Source organism: Zootoca vivipara, chromosome 7 (assembly GCF_963506605.1).
Source record: "Zootoca vivipara chromosome 7, rZooViv1.1, whole genome shotgun sequence".
Classification (NCBI taxonomy): Eukaryota; Metazoa; Chordata; class Lepidosauria; order Squamata; family Lacertidae; genus Zootoca; species Zootoca vivipara.
The window spans coordinates 48,280,898-48,303,487 of NC_083282.1; the positions used below are offsets into that span (position 1 = coordinate 48,280,898).

A 22,590-nucleotide genomic window follows, 5' to 3' on the forward strand; every position below is an offset into this window, starting at 1 on the left:
GTACCCAACTGGAACCCAACAGTTGCAGAATTCAGTATTTCTCAGCACAGGATTTGGGTGGCCTTAGTCTCCTAATAATACACGGCCCTACACTCACCCCATTGCTCTGGCATCTTTCCATGGGATCACTTAAAAATTATTTGTAGTTGAGCCATTGGAGACATGAAGAGATGCCCCATTAGATCTTGCAGCTACCCAGTCTTGCCTACCCCAAAGCTGGAGGTAATGTACGACTTGCCCTCACAGCTCTCCTTGGGTGTGGGAGAGGAGGGGAGCTGCCTCTGGACCATGCCCTGGCTTCCACTACCTGCTGGCCTTGCAAGGGTATCATCAATACCATGACCACCTTGTACGTAGTCAGGGACCAATCTAAACCTTCTCCGTGTTCCTCTTCCTGTCTGCCACTTTAGGCAACTCCATTACTGGAATGACTTTGCTGAAAGGAAATGCCCTCTCAACACACAGGCCCAGATTCAAACCTCACCTCCAGCCCCAGGGGTCTCCGGGATCTCCTCATACATCCTGGGGGCCAAGGGCCTTTCTGAAAGGTCCTGTAGGAAGCGGGCTGTGGTCTTGCAGAAGCTTTGCAAAGAATGCCCCATATACTTCTCCCGAATGAACAAGGCCTTCACCACACTCTTGGCAGCATCCAGCAGGTCTGTGAAAGGCACCTGGGCGGGAAGGGGGGGGAGCCAAAGAAAAACAGTCAGCTGAACTGGGAACAGCACTTATCAAGGAATCATGATGGGCAGGCTAGGAAACAGACGGCGTGAACCACTAGACAAAAATACGTAACATATAAATAATAATAATAATAATGTTTCCAATAAAGCAAATCTATCAAGTGCAAATTTCAAATAACCACAAAATGATAATTGATCCATTCAAACTATATAAAGAAGGCCAGAAAATCAAAACAGCAGCCAGAAGGAAGTCTTCAGAGATTCAGTGCACAACATGGAAAAACACAGGGACTGAGTTAGGTAACTCTAACTGCTTCGCAAGATATCGATCAAAAGCCAGTTTGCATGCAGAACTTCAGTATCCATAAATAAACACAATGAAAGTGAAATACAGCTGCTGCTACAGCTTCTTCATGCTAAATCAAATCAAATCAGAGGTTCCTAACAGACACAGACAAATCTGAACACCAAATTAAACCATAGTTTAACCAGACAAGAACAAGTCATAGTGAGTCTTTGGCTCCAATCCACCCCCCATAACTCCTCCTCCAATGTAGCCATGAAAAAATACTTTAGAAGCTGTCACTCCTGAGTTCAGTTAATCATAGTTTAGTGTCAATCAAACAATAAACTGGGGTTAATGTTGACTATGGTTTGCAGTTGGCTCATTTCAAACAAACCATGATAAACATTATCCACAGTTTGTACAACGCTGAATCCTGAGATTAAGCAAAAACAGAAGGAAAAGCTTCTGAATTCCAGAAGGAGGGGGAAAAGGGGAGCATGTGAGCCAGAAGTTCACATGGGCTCATTCACAGCACACTAATCTGAAGTTTAGCAAAGTATCCAAATAGAACCACTGGGTGAAGTTAGGCAAGCTCCTCTTCTTAGCCCCAGACTCCCATCTGGGGCTATAACACTTATGACATGGGTGTTGAAAAAATTACAGTTAGAAAATTATTTGAATACTTGAAATAAATTATTAATATTATTATTAATAATAATAATAATAAATAACAATTTTCCACAATGAGCTATGTCCAAAGTGACTCACAGCAAACATTCAAAAATCAAACTACAAAGCACCAAAAATACAAACATACAAAATACAAAGCCTGTCAATAAATTCTATTTGTCCAGCTGGTTTATTTAGACATGTTGCATATTTTTTACCAACAGCTGCTCTCCAGGGGCTCAGGCAGACAGAGGCCTTTCACATTCCCTGCTACCTGATCCTTTAAAGTGGAGATGCCACGGATTGAACCTGGGACCTTCTGCATGCACTGAGCTAAGGCCCCTCCAGGGCTAAACTGGAGTCATTTCTGATTGTTGTCAAAAAGCAGCATGTTGTAGAGCAGTGGTTCCTAACCCGCCTGCCCCCCCTAAAAAATTGCAGAACACATTGTCAAGACCACTGAATGATTTGTCTGCCTGCTGTAGCAGTTGTAATGCACTGTGCTGGATGCTGCATGATTTTTAATTGCATTTTTTACAAACACAGCATGAAGCTTGTAGACCACCGTCTGGGAACCCCTGTGGCAGAGCCTTTGCGGGAGATTGTGAGTAGCCGCAAATGGATGGCTATTTTCTGAATCCGTCAGCCTTACCCCGCATGTCTCTTCTCCAGAGATGGCGACCCTCTGGAACTCCCTTTCCAGAAGCACATCCCGTTCTTTGGGAAACTGGTCTACCAGGTCCTCTCCCTGCTCCTTAAACAATCTGCGAAGAGAGGAAAGAAAGGGGAGAGGTGAGAGAGCAACAGTAAATGACAGATTTGGCTCTGCTGGTATCCTGCCGTGCTAACTGGAGTCCCCTTTTCGAAAGAGGCCCTTTCAAGACATCAAAGCAGGACGTACCACACACACAAAACACGTTCAAGACAGGGAAAACCTCTCCGTTGACCACAGGGAGAGAAGCCCTGAACTACGGAAAGGGGTGGAGACAGTCATGGACACCTGGCACCTTCAGAACCATGGACATTCAAACAGGGTGCCCACGTAGCAGGAAGGTGGTTCCTGCTCCTCAGGGGAGGGCTCTTTCATTCTGCACAGCTTCACCAGATGACCAATTGCCCCTTTCCGCACTGCATGAAGTCAATCATCTGGGAGAAGATGTACAGAACCAGAAGCAGAGATCCAGCAGAGCAAGGGCCTGAAGAAGCTGGCCTCCAAGGGACCCCCTGACAAGGACCTTGCTTGGCAGAGGGGCTGGGCTTACTAGGGATCTGAGCTGCTCAGCCAGCACCATGAAAAGTGGGGAGGTGGGGAAAGAAATATAAAACACAGAGACAAGAGGCTCGCTCCACCCACTGCGCCTGCCGTGAAAAGAATCATCACCATTATAATAAAAAGACAGGAGGGAAATGGAGCTCAGAGCAAAGGAACAAGGGAAAGTGACCAGCAGTGGAAAGGGAGGAATCCCCTGCTCAGCTGTGTCGAGAGCCATGGTGGGCTCGGCACCAAAGGCACTTCTGCCTGCCCTAGTTGACATGGGGATTCCCAGCTTCTCAATCTGAACAGCGTCTACTTCTCAGAAGAGCTTGCCAAACGTGACACGTGCACCAAAACAGTGGCTAGCTTTGGCCTTTCCTCTGCAAGGATTTCTCCATTCTAAAACCATGAACTTTCATTCTCCTCCAGGAAGCGAGGGGAGATTCACTTCATCCATTTACACCAGGCACGTCCAACAGGTAGGTCATGGTCTACATGGTCTACTAGATCACTGGACGCCTGTGGTAGACCACTGGCTCCCCCAAAGAAGCTCAACAGGGCTTTCCTCCCTATAAAAAGCCCAATAACCTTGACCTGAACCCTTAAAAATGGGCCTTCCTCCTCCCTAAAAAAAAAAAAGCTCAACAACTTTGACTTGAACCCCCCAAAATGGAGATCTCAGTCTCTTGGGAGTTGGCCACCCCTGATTTACATCATCTTTCCACTCTGAAGTCCAGTTCCAGGTCTGCTTCCAGGCTGTCTGGCATGTCTCTCAGCCACTGCTGGTAAGATTAGAGCCCTATTCAGACATTTGGGGCAAAATAATGTGGACTTAAGATGGAGAGACGAGGGATACAAATGCAAGCCCCCCCACCCCAACTTCCTTGTGCCACCTAGCCCCACTTCGGACTATCCCATGTTGTACAAGGTCTGATGGGGGATTTTTAAGCGCGTTCCACATAGAATTCCCCCCCCCCCGGCCTTTAGAGCTTTGCTGTGATTGTAGGAAGGTCTGAACAGGAGCTGGCATGCACTGGTATGTTGAGGGAAGGTGCAAGGGTTGTGTATGCATGCCTCTGCCTCCTCCCCATTTTAAGCCTGCAGAAGGCAGTCCCAAATACCTGCACAGGGCTTAGTTTGACTTAGCAGTAAAGGTAAAGGGACCCCTGACCATTAGGGTCCAGTCGTGTCCGACTCTGGGGTTGCAGCACTCATCTCACATTATTGGCCAGCGTACAGCTTCCAGGTCATGTGGCGAGCATGACAAAGCCGCTTCTGGCGAACCAGAGCAGCGCACGGAAACGCCATTTACCTTCCCGCTGTAGCGGTCCCTATTTATCTACTTGCACTTGGACGTGCTTTCGAACTGCTACCGGTAGGTTGGCAGGAGCTGGGACCGAGCAACGGGATTCGAACCGCAGACCTTCTGATCGGCAAGCCCTAGGCTCTGTGGTTTAACCCACAGCTCCACCTGCATCCCTTAACAGTACCTGCACCTAATTAATTGACCACACACCCAGCGATGGCATGATTGAGAGTGGGAATGTGCCACATGCAGGGGGATAGAACTCTTGCAAGAGTGTCCCTTCCTTTGTGCCTGCCAAGGTGGGGAGAGGATGAGGATGCAGCCTGCAGGGTGCTCCCGCTCCCACCCCTGAGTCAAGGGCAGAGAGAATTAATGCCAGGCACTCACTGTAAGTCAGCAGCACTGTCAATTTTCAGGAAGTCCTGTTTGGCTCTGAGTAAAATGTCAGGTTCTAGTCTGAGGATAAATGGGAAGTGGAGGCCAAGGACAAGACAGGAACAAACAGAGAGACAGAAAGAGAGGGGGGAGGGAGAGAGAGAGACACAAACACAGAGAGAGATGAGGAAATGTGGAGGAAGAAAAGGAGAAGAGAAGGAGAAGAAAAAAGAAAACACTAGCATTAATGCAGAAACCAACACCAGAAATGGCAGACACTGTACAGCAATATTCACCAGTAATGGGGAACAGAAGAGAATGGACTCAAAGGCCTAGGACAGACATCAAAACCAAACCATGGTTTGGCCATCAGTAAAGTGCTGCTGATTTGAATAGTACAGTAAGTCCCTCCTCATCTATGGCAACCAGTTTGCCATGAAGATCAGGCAAACCACCCCCACCTGAATCAGAAAGTATAGCTCAATGTGAGTTTCTGGTTCTGGTGCGGAGGCAAACTATGGCTAGTGGTAACCATAATTTGATCAATCCAGACATCATGCCAAAGTAAGGTTACCACAACCCAGGAAGCAGAGAAGGGAGTGTGCGTGGAGAAGAGGGAGCTAATGCTCCTACAGCACATTTCCAATAGCCTAGGCATGGTTTGGTCACAACATCTGTACTGGGCCATATTTGTCCTCTCTTCAGTCCTGGTTTCTAAACGAATCTAGCCACCTCTGGGCAGATAGAGCTGGAAGAAATCCAGAGGCCTTTATTTGCCTGCTGGTAAAGTAGATAACCACAAAGCAATCCCACCAATGAAAAGCCTCTGGGCACCCAAGACAGACTCGTAAGCAGGACAAGCATTGTGTAAAACTGCCAGGTACAAACACACACACATACAGTTATGTATATGCACACACACACACACACACACACACACACACACAGCCATGTCAATGGCAGGCATCCTAGTCAACGTCCGATGTGCACCTCTTTGGACCACCTATGTCTTCTCCATCAAGCCTGTTCCCCGAGTTACAGCAATCTATTCTAGGTTGCAACTAAGGGTTCCCCATTTGGCTTCTTGCCACCTTTCTCAGTTCTAAACTGCTCCTATTCATCCAGTTGTCTTTGTTCATGAACTTCTCTGAAATGCACCTTCCTACTCTTGGAAATACCAAACAAAGGAGCCAGGAGAAGACCAAGAAGCATCACAGCAACTTACTTCACATCCTGGCTGATTTGCCGCTCCAGCCGCTGGCGCCTCTCCTCCAGCTGTTCAATGGGGCTGTCTTCTGGGAATTCATAGGGGGCGCTGCGCATATCACTCTCAGCCAACGAACGGCAGAACAGCTCCTGTGGGCACAGCAGCACAACAGTGCAGTTGACCGAGGGTGGGGCAGGGAGGAGTAGTTAAGCCTCCCACATAAACCCCTGACAAGCAATGCGGACACCAGCATGGCGAGTCCATTAAGAGGGACTCCCTGGAGTCTTCCTGCTGAGATGGGAATCCTCTGCCAGCATCCATGAAAGTATTGTGGGTGGGATCCATGCCACAGTGCCTGCTTTTCCAGGGCAGGAATTCACAATGGGGTCACCAACGCAGTCACTTACAATTGCCTGAGTGATGACTGTTAGATGAACCTCACTGCAGCTGGTTTCCCATTGCCCAGGTCATCGAAAGGTGCATTAATGATTAATATATCTCAAGGTCCCCTTCTCCCCTGCTGCCTTCCCCAGCATGTTTCTGACACACGGATGTGTCAACATCAGGAAACGACAGCTGCTGAGCCATCAAGCGGGCCCCAATTTCTTCCTGCAAAGGTCAGGTGGAAGCTAGAGCAGGCAGCTTCGAACCCTTCCATGCCACCACCAGTGCTCACATCCAGTGTCTCTCTGCTTAGGACCATGCCTCACATTTCAGTTGTAAGATATACACTTTACAGACCTGTACTGTGAATCCACTAAAGCTGAAGTGTATATTCAAGCCTGTGAGGTGGGGCTAACCTACATCACACCACAATGCTTTTCTACAGTGTGCATACAACATTTATGTACTTCAGGTATTGTGATTTTAATAAGTACACTTTAATAAGTCTGTACCATGGACCCATTAAAATCAGCACGTGACATGAGCTCCACCAACAGGCTGCCTCCATGACACTTCTATCAATCAGTCTGGGACCAGAAAGAGTGAAGGCAGACCTAACATCTTCAGTATGGCAAAGGTAGATTGAAATGACATTTCCTGCCTTGAAAATGTATGCACATTTTAATGTCCCAGACCTAAGTATTTTTTTAAAAAAGTCTATGAAGGAAATGGAAGGTATAACTTTAAAATTAAAAATATGCCTCTGCTTCCATGATATGTGTGGTGTTATGAGAGAGAAAGAGAAATTGTGTGTGCATCAAGGGTTTATGATTTTGTGTGGATCTGGCCCCGCCTGGTTCAGGTATATGGCTTTTCTACTAGGGCTGGGGTCGGCAACCTGGGGCTCCGGAGCCGCATGCGGCTCCTTTACAGCTTTGCCGTGGCTCTCTGCCCCTGCCTGGCTCACGCAGCCTCTTTTACCCTATCGGGGCTTCCTACTCGCCGGCTCCGAAATGGTGGACATGCCGAGGCTGGAAGAGTTGGGTGACGGAGGCACGGATAGCCCAGCCCTGATAGGGTTAAAGAGACGCTGCGAGAAAGGGCAGCTTTTGAGGAGCTGAAATGTTGTTGCTGCTGCTGCTGCTGCTGCCGCCTCCTCCGGAGGCGGAGGTGGGGCGAGCGGGAGAGGTGTGTAAGGGGTGGGGGCTCGTCTCTTTCCTAGGGGGGAAAGAGGGGTAGGAGGGTGGTCGAGTGCTCTTGGTTCGCTTTATTTATGAGTTCTGTGTAGCAGAGGGGAGCTGGCACTGGAATTTTGTGAATCAGTTAAAATCTCAATTTTATATTAATTGTTAAAGTAAAGCCTCCTTGCTGGCTGCTTTTCGTTGATCAGTCCATTGTAACATCAGCAGGTTTGGAATGCACACCTATTGTCTTATCTGATCTCTCCCAATTGAGAGTGTCAATTGAAAGTGTAAACACATAGCACCTTTGAAGTCAGGAGCTGAAAAAGGGGTTTCCTCAGTCTTAGAGTCCCATCTGTTACTCATTCATAAAATGTATAAGGTCCTTTTTCCTGTCCCCTTTTGATGACAGGACGGAGGAAATAACAATTAAATGTTGGGGTGTTTTGACCTTTTGTTTGAATGATAAAAAAGTGGTTTCCTTTAACAAGATCTCCCATTTGAAGTGTATTCCACAGGATGCAAGGCTGTTTTCCAATCCAAACCTGATAGTGACTTTTCTCTTTTATTTTCTCTTTCCACCCCTTTCCCCATGCTTCTCTCTCTTTCCCCACACTCCTCCCCCCAAAAAAATTCCTTTTAGGATTTTCAGTTTTCGCTTCACTCCCCCCCCTCACGGTGTTTCCCTCTCAAACTGGTCCTCCTTTTCTTCTACCCCCCCCATCCTCATTGCATCCTTCTTCTCTCTGCCCCCCTTTGCCACACACACACACACACACACACACACACACACACACACACACAGAGAGAGAGAGAGAGAGAGAGAGAGAGAGAGAGAGAGACTGTTTGTTCCCCTGCCCCCTTTCCTTGCATGTCAGAACTGGAGCTTGAATAAGTTCTTCTTTCTGCTCTGCTACAATATAAACCTACCCTTCACATTCTTGAGCACTGTTCTTTCATTCACCCCCCTTTTTTGCTTGCTTCTGTTCTATAGCTGCAATATCAGCTCTCTCCCCCTTCAATACATACTTCAATACAGTAAATCTCTTGCTGATTGGTGCTGATTCAAAGTCTCTTGGAGGGCACCAGGTTGACAAAGGCTGCTTTACACAGCCAGCGTTCTACACTTCCCCACCTCTACTTGCTCCCCTGTGGTTTGTGTGTGTGCCCCGCCCTCTTCGCCCGCTCTGCCTTTCCCCCCTCCTTCCCTTTGGAAAAGGGAATACTCTTCCATGCCTTTTTTCCTGCTCTGTAACTGGATTAGTTTTGAGCATGGAACAGCTGTATTTAAAATCCAGAGAATGCAATAAAGCATCACTTAATATTTGGTTAAAGGATTATTTCATACAATCATAGAATTGTAGAATGGGAAGGGTCCCGAGGGTCATCTAGCCCAACCCCCTGCAATGCAGGAATCCTGCCCACAGCTGTGAGCCATCCCTGGGTAGGCTCGAACCACCAGCCTTGTGGTTAACAGCCAGACGCACTGACCCATCAAACTGTAAAGAGCAACTGGTTCTTATTATTAAACAATTCCTTCACCCGACATACAGAGGAAATGAATCATAAGCTATCTCTGTGCTGTGAAAAAACAACAACACCTCTACAGTATTGATTGTTAATTTCTGCCAGGCCAGACTGTTGCTCAAAGGAGCAGGAGTGGTGAAAGAAGTTTGCAACCTTAATTTCATATGAAAACAGCTGTCTGGCAAACTGCTTTCTGAAGCACTTTCCCCCTCTTTTGAAAAGGCATGGGGCTTGGGCCAAGCAGGGAGGGGAGGGACTTCAGGCAGGGAGATGGGTGAGGGGCTGGGTGAGGTGCAAAGAGAGGTGGGTTTCGGTTAGGACCGTTAGGTGTAAAGGGGGCAGGGTTTGGTGAGCTGTGGGGGAAATAGGGTTGGCAAAGGGGATGGCGAGTGGAGCAAGCAGGGGTGGCAGCCTGTATAGGATGAGGGGCTTACATCTAGGCATGCTAGGAAGCCGCTACCCCTTTGGACAGTTTTAGAAATGGAGTCAGGGAACTAGGCTGGGAGTGGAGAACAGTGTGTTCTTTAAAGGCTGCTGCATCAGGCCAATGGCCCATCTAGTCCAGCATCCTGTTCTCACAGTGGCCAGCCAGACGCCTGTGGGAAACCCACAAGCAAGACCTGAGCACAAGAACTGTTAAGTGAAAGTCCTTTTTTTCTTCAGATTGACAGCTGACTGCACGATCCTGTATATATAGCATTAAGTTAAGAAACAATATATGCAGTGTTATATTTGTTTTAAATGTCGCAATGGTTTTGCGGCTCCCAGTGTTTTTTTTCCTTCAGAAGCGGGTCCAAGTGGCTCTTTTTGTCTTAAAGGTTGCAGACCCCTGTACTAGGGCAATGTGACCCTCAGCTCCCCCCCCCCAATGTTCAAGAGCAAGGCCTGAGGACAGCATTTGTAGCATGCTTCAGTTTGGATTAGCGACAAACTAACAGTTTTGCAACTGCTCTAAGATGTTTGTGGATTTTTGAGGGGGTGCCTAAATTGAAAAACGAAGTTTATAGCACATATATACAACATCTTTTTTATTTATTTTTATTTTAAAAAGGAAGGGGACAGACAGTTCTCCTGAATCACGAGAAAAAGGACAAGATCTTGCTATGGACATTTCCATACTGCAACTAAAGAGCCCTGAAGCACAGGCAGCAAGAAAGCAAGCTGTGCTACAAAAAGACATGGGCTGGGAAGTGCTGAGTCAGGCTTGCTCTGCAAGGATTTCCCCCAATAAATCAGACAAGCAATTCAATTACTTAGCCTGCCAGTAGGTCGATCAAAATGCATTTTCAATTAATTCACTCGGGTACCCGATTCTTGAAAGCTTGCCTGTGGTAAGTTGTGCTCACTCTTTAGATAGCTAAAGGCAAAAAGCCAAATTTCTGTGCCAGCAATTACAATGGAAACATCTGTTACATAGGTTAAAGGGTATCAGCATCAGAATTACTGGCGAAGCAAGTTGGGACCACTTGCCGGTGACCTGCAAATTCCACAGTTGAAATTAGGGACCTTTTCAGTCTTTCCAACTGGGAGAGAATGTATCCAAGCTCTCCAAAGCAGACAAGAGCCCATCCAGACAAAAAGTCTGGCCAAAGTACTCCTGTAATCACTCTCCCCGACAATGGCTCAGTTCACAAGAGATTGCTCACCTATTACTGAGGTTGAAAAAATTGTTCTGATTGCCTGAAACAGGAAGCCTGGAACTGGATCACGCAATAAGGGGAAGATAACAAGAGCTTCTCCTTTTCCTTGCTCCTCCTTTCTCTTGTAATGCTGTGATTAGCAGGACAGTTCATCACTCACAGAGATTCTAGCTACTCCAGAAACCATTAAGTGCACAAGGGACTTTGCCAGGCTTTGAGGCTGGATGTAGGCTAATGCACATTTGCTGTGAGCATGCCACGTCTGGACTTGGAAGTACATAGCAGAGTCCCAGAACTGCACAAGATTTGCCTGCCTTAGAATCTGGCATCTGGCACCCCCAATCTGGGAGACGGTGGAATCATTATGGCAGTGGAGACCACGTAACAACACTTTATGCCTCAACTGAAGGTGGCACTAACTAGCACAATGTGGCAACCTGGCCCTCTGGGAAGCACCCCAACAAAACCTCACTACAAGCACACTCAATGAGAAGTAACTCCCAAACACTGGATTGGATCCAGAGGTGATCCTAGAAAAGCAAAACTGTAGTTCAGCCAAGGCATCAAACCAGCAGAAGTTTCCACAAACAGAAGGGTGATTTATCCCCACAGCCCCTCCCATGGGTCCCCCAACCCTCCACCTCCCACCCACCCACCCACCCACCCCCAAGCATATTTCCCAGGGGCACAGGAACTACAAGAGGAACTGACAAAGTTCACCTCCCTCTCACCTTCCATTTGCAGGAGTTGAAAGCATCCCACTCATTACCTCCAAGAGTGAAAGGGTGCATGGATTATCTCTCCCCACTCCCCACAATCTTTGCAAAGGCAAGAGGAATCACATGCATTTGTCAGAGTTCAGGGTTACAGAGTTGAGAGATACAAGCTCGTTTCATAAAAAAACAATCAAAGGAAAAGAGGAACTCGGGGCCATTAGGTATAACTCTGAGGTGGTGCCCTCGCAGGCCTGGTTCCAAGGTTATAAAAGAGGGAAGCAACAGCAATGAAGAAGTCACGCTACCTCGGCTATCTCTTTGTACTTGCCATCCATGGAGGTGCGCAGGTCAACAGGAAAATGCTTCAGGCAGTGGGGAGGTCCTGGGAGGGAGCGTGCAGGCTGCAACTGGCGGGACCGTGGCCCTCCGTGGATCTCTGTGGAAAATATGAGACAGCAGTCAGGGAGATGAGAGAAAGCCACGGCCCTGATCAGAACATCTCAAGCGAAGAGGAGAAATTTAATCAAACGCAGACTCAATCAGTTCTCCCCAACCTGGTGCCCTCTAGATGTTCTGGACTATGAATTCCATCAGTCCCAGTCGGCAGTGGCTGCCCTACCTGGTAATTCCCCCTAAGGTCCCAGGGGTGGGCTACATTGATTAGAAGTACATCGGAAGTTTTAAAAACTTACAATAAAAAAATGCAACCACACACACAAATAGAATGGGTCCTGAACATATACATCTCAGGTGTCAAGGCCAGGGGAAAGGGGTGATAAGATGATGATACTATAAAAAGTAAAAGGTAAAGGACCCCTGGGTGGTTAAGTCCAGTCAAAGGCGACTGAGGTTGGGGCACTCATCTCACTTTTAGGCCAAGGGAGCCGGCGTTTGTCCACAGACAGCTTTCCGGGTCATGTGGCCAGCATGACTAAACCGCTTCTGGTGCAACGGGACACCATGACAGAAGCCAGAGCGCACGGAAACGTCGTTTACCTTCCCCCCGCAGCAGTACCTATTTATCTACTTGCACTGGCGTGCTTTCAAACTGCTAGGTTGGCAGGAGCTGGGACAGAGCAACGGGAGATTACCCCATCATGGGGATTTGAACCGGCGACTTTCCGATCGGCAAGCCCAAGAGGCTCAGTGGTTTAAACCACAGCGCCACCCACGTTATATATAAGCCAATATAATGTACTAATTCTACACTCTTTCCATCCTTTTGCTTCAGGAAGTGACTCAGGAATGTATTCAAGCTAAGATGTTAGAGCAATCGGTGCACACAGAAATGACAAGCACATACTACCTCTGCTGAACCACACCATCCTTCAAAGGAAAATTAACCCAACCCTGGGGAGACCCAGCCAGATGGGCAGGGTATACATAATAAATTATTATTATTATTATTATTATTATTATTATTATTAACTGCCAAGTTCACTTTCTGGAAATCCTTCCCAAAAGCCTTTTTTACATCTGTGCACACTGAAAAGTATGAAGCTGCTAGAACTCAGACTGGCCCAGGGCATCAACAGAGCGAAGATGCTACTGAAAATTGACATTAGAAACAGAACTAGTCTTGTGGCACCGTAAAGACAGATGTGTTTATCATGGTGTAACCTTCTCTGGATTAGTCACCAGATGCAACAAAAGAAAAATAACAGAAACAGAGGAACTCTGATTGCTGCTCGTAACCCACCCCTTACCATGTCCAATGAATAGCAGCTATTGACAACAAGCAGGAAATCCTCTGTGAAATATGCCCAATTTAATGCTGTTTTCTGGTCTCTCTTAACATAACCCAGCTTCATCAGTTCCTGAGCTATATTTACCAGTTCCAATAAGAGCCCATCATTTAAAATTAAAGGAAATGGCACAAGCACTATTTGATCCATTGGTTCACCATCCACCCCCAAGGGTCACTTGACGCCCACACTCAAATTACCAGCTGTCAGTCTGTGTCACAGGACCCCAGACCTTGCAAATGCCTAAGAACTATCTTATGATACATCCTCCTCCGTTTGCCATTTTCAGCTGCTCTGCCACCAGGGACAAGGGTTGGGTCTGGAAGCCACCATTATATTGGCATCATGAGAAGAGTTCCCAGACATCTCCATCCATGCCTGGCGATTCACTTCCTGAATATGTAGTCACATATTAATTTTGGCAGATTGCATAATATGCACAATTGTTGCTTTATTCAAGCTCACAACAGCCATGCAAAATAAGCCACTCCTACACCCACTGAACAGATGCAGGATTGAAGGCGAGACTTCCTCAAGGGCAGCAACTGTATGTTCCTGGTCCAGCAGGGATTTAAAGTCAGACTCCAGATAGGCAACCAGCATATGCTATTCAGCTGGACCCCACCATGTCTCAAATGTCGATTCTCAAAGTGATCCAGCCACCTCAAAATACCGGAAATGCCACTGAGCTGAGGACCAGATCTCCTGTCAAATAGGGAAGAATTCCTTATCAACTGGCATCACCTTTTATTGGGCTTTTTCAATGCCATTCTTCCTAGCATTTGTGACAACCCCAAAGCATTTCTGACAACCAGGACTCCAGCCTGGAGATGAAAAGACTTACTGCCATGGTTAACAAGGAATTTCTGGCAGGGCCAGGAACTGACTATGCTAGCTAAAAATGAACAGATGCTATTGCTTTTCTTGAAGAAGGAGGATGCAGAAACTGCGGCCCTGAGGATGTGGTTGGACTACAACTCTCACCACCCCTCACCAATAGGCATGCTGGCTATGGCTGATGAGAGTTGGAGCCCATGGAGGACCACACAGTCCCCATCCCTGCTGTAAAAAGTGAAGGCTCCTCACCATCACGCCCAGTTTAAAGGATCCCATTTCTCACCAGCTTCAAGACTCTTAGTGTCCGCTTTGAGATTGAGAAGCACTAAAAACAAAAACAAAAAAGTGTATCCCATCCCTTCTAAAAGTTTAAACTAATTGGTAAGGCTTGTCCTACCACTTGTCTGATGCAGAAATAATAATCAGCTTCCAGCCTGGAGACAGTACCTTAAGTTGGCTTCCAGAGAGACTATTAAGGGGAATAACACATCCTTTGTTCTGTTAAAAGGAACCTGGCAGAGACACTCTTGTTTGCGCCTGCAGAGGCTGAAGGCAAACACCATGGACCGATCAGCCAGACCCTACGCTGAGCCTCCCAGGAGAAACTGCTCAAAGTCCATTTTATAGGGGTGACTGGCTTTCAGCTCTCAAGCCTTAACATTCTAATGAGAACAAATGCTTCCAGACCAGACCTTTCCTTCTTGCCGCTGCAGCAAGAGCACAACCACTCCTAGCTCCCCATGCAGAGCACAAGGGGAACAGATAGAGAAATCAATACAAACACCCCAACCGCAGCACTTTTGCTGACTGTTGGCCAAGATCTACCATGCAGTGGCCTCTCTAAAGCCACACAGGAATCCAGGGGTGACCCAACTTCCTACCTCTGCAGACTATGGGGCAAAGCAAGTTGTGAAATTATAGAGTCATAGGCAATTACTTTGTTCCCTTCTGCTAGAATCGACATGTCTTGACCTCAAAATTCCTAAAAATAAAGCAAGGTAAACAAAATAGACTCCTCAAGGGAAAGGGAGAGAAAGAATGTAGTTACTTGAGACATTTTTAAAGCAGATCAGAGTCCCAACTGCTGTGTGCTCAGTATGTGTTGTAGAATACACTACATTGGTTCATTACATAACATGTTGTTTAGATCTAACTTGTGACAAGGTTGCTCATAGATCTGTTTTTAACGTCTCCCAAGGCTGCTTCACACATTACAGAAAATATGGGTTTTCTGTGCTCCTCTGCATGTCTCTGTGGTGTCTTTAAACCATAAGGTCTCCAAGTCCATGCCACCAATTTTTTACACATGTCTGCACCTTCCACACATTATAGTAGTCACCATGGGACATAGTCAACAAACACGAGCTCATTTCCCCCCCCCCACCCCATAATAGCCCAATGTAGGTGCCAAACTAGCAATCTTCCAACTCATGTGAATTCTTTCCTTTCCGTGGCTCATGTAGACATCCTGACTGGCACTAGCCATGGTTTGCAAACAAGCTTCCATCCCTGTTTGTGCTGCTGTGCCAGAGTCAAATCTAACCAGGTGAGGGGAATTAATTTTTGAGAGTGAAAGTAAGGAAGGTGATGATGGGCAAGGAAGGAGATGCAAACCTGCAGCACAGCTTTGATCACCTAACCATGGTTACATTTTCATTGGGTCGATTTGCAAGGCAGCTCTAAGCAAGATGTTTCACCTACTAAGCAGGGAATAAGCAGCAATAGACTGGGGCGGGGGGGGGGGGCAAGGGAGGTTCAAAGGTACAAAGGAAGATGACACCTCTAGCGGAACTGGACTATCACCAACAGTTACTGGCAATTACCGGTACATAAACTGACACTCTTGCATGCTGTCAATAGGCAGGAAATCTAGATAACTTGTGTGGTCAACTTTGTCACAAGTAAACACTACCGTGTTTCCCCGAAAAAAAGACACTGGCTTATATTTCTTTTTCCTCAAGAAGACATACTATGGCTTATTTTCAGGGGATGTCTTATTTTTAATTACGCGTCCAGCCTCGCCTCTTCCTTGGCGCCCTCCAGAACTGTGCCTATCACTATGTCTTATTTTGGGGGTATGGCCTATATTGTGCAAATGCTTAGCAATCCTGCTACGGCTTATTTTATGGGTATGTCTTATTTTCGGGAAAACAGAGTATGTGGCTTTGTCAGAACATTTTCTGTTTAAAAGTTTCAGGTATTCATAGCCACACAAAAGGATTTGTAAAGTAAATGCTCAGGAGCCAAAAGGATCCATTTCTAAATACAATTTTCCAAGCATACTGCTCCAAGTGACATTGCTGAATTAGGACTGCGGAGACCATCAACCATCATGAAGTTTCGAGTGACCCTGGGCTAGTCATTCTCTCTCAGCCAGATTGAAGTCACCGGGGGGGGGGGGGAGGCATGTATGCCACCCTGAGCTTTTGGATGAATAGGATAAAAGTGTCCAAATTAAACCATCAATCCACAGTCCCTACACACATTTTTTTTCACTGTAATGCCTCATGTCCTTACTTCTTTTCCACTCTCTCTGTCATGTGATACACCACATTCCACTCTTTGAAGAGGATATCATAAGTACACACATTAATGAAAATTCATGGCTCACATGCACAGCCCACACTAAATCACAGGATCTGGCATTCCCTTGGTTGAATCGTACAAGTCCTGTCTATAATTACTGACATCACCTACTACGCAAGGAATTCCATTTGTCTTCCCATCCAAACCAGCTATTGTCTATCTAGAGCAGGCATCCCCAAACCTCGGCCCTCCAGATGTTTTGGACTACAATTCCCATCATCCCTGACCACTGGTCCTGTTAGCTAGGGTTCATGGGAGTTGTAGGCCAAAACATCTGGAGGGCCGTAGTTTGGGGGTGCCTGATCTAGAGTCACTTTTCAACCCAACTCAGCTGGCCTGCAAGTACTGATTTCCTTTTCTTGTCAAGAGACAGAATATCTCCCACTAAATTGCATTTAGTATCAACAGTGTGTTCAAGTAAGTTTGTTACTGTCCATGAAAGAGTTGAAATTACTTTAGGCGAAGGGTGAAAGGCCAACAAGTGAGGATGGGTGAAAGATGTCTGATGGCACTGGAGGTGCTTGAGTGGTGAGCAATCTGTCACTCACTGTTGCCCCTATAAATCGCTCAAGAATAAATACAAGATGGAGGATTATTACTTTAGAGAAAATCTCCAGGTCAAATTGCACAGAAGCTGCTTTATACAGTCAAGACCATTGGTTGTCAAGCTGTGTTACCTACTGATTAACAGTGACTCTCCAGACTTTCAGAGGGGAGGACATTTTCCAGCTCCACCTGGAAATACCAGGGGTTGAACTTGGGATGTTCTGCAATGCAGAGTATGTACCCTACCATTTAGCTATGGCCCTTCCCAAAAGGTTGCCTGATCACAATCTAGAGATCTTGCCTGGGTCTAAACAGCCCACGGCAACAGGAACGCAAGGAGTTACTGCATTTCCCAGTCCATTCCTCCTCCAGATCCTGCATCCATCTTCATGTAGCAGAGTGGGAAAGGGGTAACGGCAGATAAAAGTACCAGGCCAAGAAGAGCCAGAGGAGCTGCATACGATCCTGCTGTTTCTGCCTTAAGAGTGTTCAAAAGAACAGGCATGATCTCCAGGGCATCATCCAGCAATGAGACACGTGTGTTTCCTACCCACCAGGGTCTAATAAACCATTTCATAATTATATACCTGGAAACGTCATTTCTGAAATGATATGATTATTAGCTTTTCCCCATCTAGTATTCTTAGCTGTTACATCTACAATAACCAGAATTCTTGTCATGGGGTCTCAGCCAGCTACCAGGGAACTCAGTGCTGGGCACTTAAAACAGATGCTGATTCCGCCTGAAAAGCAGCTGCACTGCAGTAGCTGGCAATATGCATTTTGTGCACTCAGATTTCCAGTGCTCATTCCTTCAGAACGAAACTTGTCACAGAAAAGGAAAAATTGGCCCTGCTGTCCTTAGCAGTCTATTCCCAGAAACCTCTGCGCAACACATTCCAGTTTGTGGGGGAGAGGGCCACTTCTCTTCGTAGATGCTGAGCAAGTTTCACAAGTGTCACAACTACCCGAAGAATGGGTGACACAAGAGAAACCAGTCCCTTTGAGTTCATTCATATCCTGAGCTCATAGGGTTGCCAGACTCGTGAGAACTCCATACCCACACAAAGGTCTCCCCCACCCCATGATGAAAGCTTGCAATGTCTGCTTTGCATCTGGCCCTCAGTGGGTCACGAAGGTACACACCATAAAGGAGAAGCATCAAGCCCTGTTCTAGGACAAGGAGAGCATTGCTATCAACTGTCAAACCTGATTCAGATTGTTTTTGCCTGCCTGATGCCCCAGAGGCTGACTACTCGCTCCATCACAGTGGCTTATGTGGAAGGAAGAAGTGTTTGCTTGGGTTCCCTCCCCCCCCCCCGCCACCCATTGCCCCTCTCCCACTCCCAATCCAGGCACTGCCTGAATAGTCAAGCTCCACTGTGCCTTGCTAATGACCCTCACATGTCTCCCTAATGGGCTCCCTGTGCACAGTGCAAACAATCAATTCATTAGGAAAAAAACAGCAAGAGCTGGGGAACCGCCAGGCCAATTGCAGGGCTAAGGCTTGGCAGCCCCATCAAAGCCAGCATGTGTCTTCAGCTCATGAGGGGGGCAGACAAGAACAGCTGCTCCTGTAGCTCCAATTGCTGGCTGGGCAACACCACGGATGGCAACACAGATTTCCTCAACCTTTCTTCCACTGCCACTACCAGCTTTTGGATGTGCGGCAGTCTGGAGCCCCAGCTTTTGTTGGGGAGTCTCCCAACACCTGCCAGAACCAATGGGGGAGCATCACTTCCAGGACCAAACCCCCCATGGCAAAAATCCCCTTGTGATGCTGCAGCAAAAGTTTAGTGGGGTCAGCAGTGTAGCCTGCTCCTCCTACACTCAGATACCTAGGAGAAGTAAAGACAGGACATGGCTTCCCACACTTAGTCACATCATCATGCTTGGTTCTGAATCTGCAATGGTCTTCACTTAAGTCAAGCTCTGGCCAAATGCTGAAGCTCCTCCACCAAGACTATAGCTGCGGGTGCTGAGTCGGTCACATGCCCATATTGTGACACTTGTTATGCCACCCTTTTGGAAATCCTGAGCCCACCACACACAGAGCAGCAGAAATGTGGCTAATTCAGACATATGCCGATGCTGTAATATATAGCGGTGGCTTCATTCATGTAATGGAGATACTTTACTGTGACATCTCGTTGGCGAGAGGTCACTGGGTGCTCCATCAATCCGACTTCAAGGACCAGATATTCATTTTTCTTTTATGCAATTTACCCTTGGGGTTTCCCACAAACACTGGGGATGCACTTATGGTTAGTTTCTTAGTGGCTTAAAGGCTTACCCTGAGAAACTAGAAAGCTAGACTCTCTTTCAGTAGTCCTCTGTTGATCGCTGAAATGCCTGTTCTGGCAACATGAGAAAAGGTAGCACAGATAAATTGCCATGCGACTAGTTCCTTGGGGTGAAAAATTGGGCAGTTTTTACAGAATGCATTTCAATGAAATAGTGGAGCCACTATTGTATTCTCACCAAGTACTAGAAGATCACAGAAATATGCTTTAAAGAGAACTAATGAGCATCATATTTAACCCCCCCCCCTCATTTTTTTATTTTATTGTACATAGTACATGCAGATGGTTGTGAAATGGCTATCAGATCTATACACATTCAATTAATTAAAGTATGTGTGGGTTTGTTTGTTATTAAACACCCTTTCTCACAAGAAGCCTTGCACCACCTAAAATACTAAAACAGAGTGCAAGGGACAGAGGTTCTGCATTTTTTATGGGTATCATCGCAACAACTTCTCATCACAAGCAATCAAAACTCTTGCAATGGATCTGAGAACATGATAGGGATAAAACAACTGCAAAAGAAGCTGTCAGCATCCCCCACTTCTCCCACTCCGCAAGAGAGACACTTCAGCATCTGCACTAGGATAGCTGGTGGAGGTCCCCTTCAGTGATGAGCTGTCAGCTAGCCCAACTTCAGAGAATTGCCAGAGGTTTACACAGAAAGACACAAACACCTCCCACTCCCCGGAAAAAGAAACCTCAAGCCTCAATCAATACAGGAATACCTTGCCAATGCTCCTGCTCTAACTTTCAGGGATTTGCCTTCTGCGGCAGGCTGAACAAATCACCCCCCTCTCTTATGTTGAGTGCCACATGCCCATCTCGAGTCAAAGGCTTTTAAATCGCATGCCGCTTAACAACACACCATTGCAACTCCAGCCCATTAAATAGAACAGCCAGGCTTCACTTTATCCTTCAAGCATCTCAGAACTCCTGATTAATACGAGCAGCTGCAACTCAAAACCATCCAGCCCCAGAGGGGAGAAAGGAAAAGACATTTCCAAACACTTACAGATCTGGCAGTCTTAAGGGCCTCGCTAAGCCTCTGCCTTTTCTCCACCTGGAAACCAAGATGCTGGCAGGCTAGGCAAGGAGCATCCCATCACCTTCTGCCCCCTGAGCGTGGACCAAAAAGCCTCCAGGGTACGCTTGGGGGTGGCAGAGTGCCCACAAGAAGGCAACCGAGGACGAAGCAGACAGAGGTGCCTGCTGCCTCCGCTCTTGCCGGTGTTTCGCAGCCTCCTCTCTGAGAGCTGCAGTCCCACAGGATTCCAGCTCCAGAGCCGGCTTGGGCTGTACCAACCGTAGCTACATGGGGGGAGAGGGAGGAGACAAAAAATATATTACAGTCTCTTCCAAGAGGCAGGCAGAGCCAGACAGGCAAAGAGAAGCCACCCGCCGCAGCAGAGCTAACTCCTGGCCTCAAAGTAAGGAGGAGTTAACCCCTAATGTGCCAGCCACAGCTGCAGACGTGTATCCCAGCGCCCGCCCCCATCTCTCTCTGAAAGTAGGAATCGGCAGAGATCTACCCACACACCAGGATTTCCAAAAGCACAGAGCACCACATACTGGTCGCTTCATGCTTCAAGGAAAGGGGGGAAATCAAACAAAAGCTAACTCAACTTTAAGAGTGTGTTTTCATTATGTACTGGTATAATAAGCCACAAGAACACTCCAACCCACATACTTTGCAGGGAATACATTGAGATTCTTATTTAGTTAAGCTCAACATTGTTATTATTATTTCCCCTCCGTTTTTGTTTCATGTTGTCTCTGTATGATTTAAAAACATAATATATCACATTTCATGGGTGGGGGCCAACAGTGGTGTGTCTTCCCACTAAAGGCTACGAGGAGTCTGATAAACATACACACAAATTCCACCCAGCAGTCAGTTTGCAAGGTGTGATTATCTGTCCCTCTCAAACATTAAACCCCACTCTGGCTAGAATCTTAGGGAGGATGCTCCCCTTTGCCCAATTTCTCCTGCACCAGTCTGAAAAATATTACTTTTCTGCTATCTTTAGCAGATTGTCTCTATCTGGCTCACAGACTATCCAGCTCTAACCATTAGGAATCATTACTTCCCAAATGGCACATTCTAGCCGTTACGGCACAAACTCCACTGCTGGCATCACCCAAGTGTGTTAAGACAACTCCAAGCCAGATCTCGTTTGGTTCCAAGGTAAGGAGAGGAGCAGAAGAATCGAAGCTGTGCTGCATACTGGACTGCAGCTCAGTGGCGACGGGGTGGAGGTGTCTTGGCAGAAGCCACCCGTAAGCTTTGTCTCCAAGAGCTGCAGCCGCTGGTTAATTAAGAACAATACATGGCCTATGAGAAGCAGCTGTCCTTTCCTGATCCCGCAGGACGTCAGGAAGGTGCCTGTGCTCAGAGTCTGCTGTCACAGAGATGAAGGGCCTCAGGGGCGACAGTGATGGGCATGTCATTCCTCAGTCTCAATCCTTTTGAAGACAGACTGACAGCAGGTTTTGGAACACTGCCCAGTGATCTCTCCTCTTTCTGAGGAAGGCAGTAGTGGTGGTGGCGGCAGCAGCAGCAGCAGTGCCCCAATGTTGCTTACACTGACTGCCTCCAGTTCTCAACAGTCTGACCAAGGATCCCACATGTCTTGTTGAGAGAGCCGGATCCAACCCAATGGGGTACTAGCTCACAAAGCCCTTACGTGAAATGTGTTTTTAGGGATGGGCACTAGAGCAGCCAAGCCCCAAATCCCCAGAGGCAAGCTCCAGGCTGAACTGCTCAAAACTGGGTTTGAAACCCAGTGGAGGTAAACTTCAGTATTTCCACATCTGGGAGGAGTCAGCCTTTCACTGTGGCAGCACCTGTGGGAACTCCTTGCCTATTGACATTAGGCAGACACCCTCACTATACCTTTCACACGCCAGCTAGCTTCTTTGTTTCACCAAGCCTACCCAGATATAGTGTTGTGTATGTGCTTGTTTCTAGAATAAAAATAAAAATGCTGCTATTATTGGAGTATTATTGACAATTATTTTATTATACACAGCTTAAATATTTTCTTTAATTAAGCAGTTTTGTATTTCTTTCCTAAATAAAAAAATATATATATTTTTGTAGGTATATAGCTTTCTTTCAAATGCATATGAGGGGGCATGGAGAACAACAACAACAACAAACAACAATTTATTATTTATACCCCGCCCATCTGGCTGGGTTTTCCCCAGCCACTCTGGGCGGCTTCGAACAGAAAAATAAAACACAGTAATCTATTAAACATTAAAGCCTCCCTAAACAGGGCTGCCTTCAGATGTCTTCTAAAAGTCTGGTAGTTGTTTTCTCTTTGACATCTGATGGGAGG

At 46.9% G+C, this 22,590-nt stretch overlaps 1 protein-coding gene across 6 annotated transcripts in view; it reads right to left on the bottom strand.

Annotated features, from left to right (window-relative positions):
- The window catches only part of AMPD2 (adenosine monophosphate deaminase 2), a 50,190-nt gene that overhangs the window by 18,593 nt on the left and 9,007 nt on the right, over positions 1-22,590 (bottom strand). For 2 of the 6 annotated variants that reach the window (XM_035122451.2, XM_035122446.2), the window contains exons 2-6: positions 11,535-11,665; positions 5,800-5,930; positions 4,587-4,655; positions 2,291-2,402; positions 485-671 (exon numbers count right to left, since the gene is read on the bottom strand). In XM_035122451.2, coding sequence (XP_034978342.2) covers positions 485-671; positions 2,291-2,402; positions 4,587-4,655; positions 5,800-5,930; positions 11,535-11,564 — 529 coding nt within the window. In that variant the 5' untranslated portion in view covers positions 11,565-11,665. Of the gene's footprint in view, positions 1-484; positions 672-2,290; positions 2,403-4,586; positions 4,656-5,799; positions 5,931-11,534; positions 11,666-20,261; positions 22,322-22,590 lie in introns of those variants that run through there. The other 4 variants (XM_035122449.2, XM_035122448.2, XM_060276988.1 and 1 more) reach the window with 4 other exon arrangements.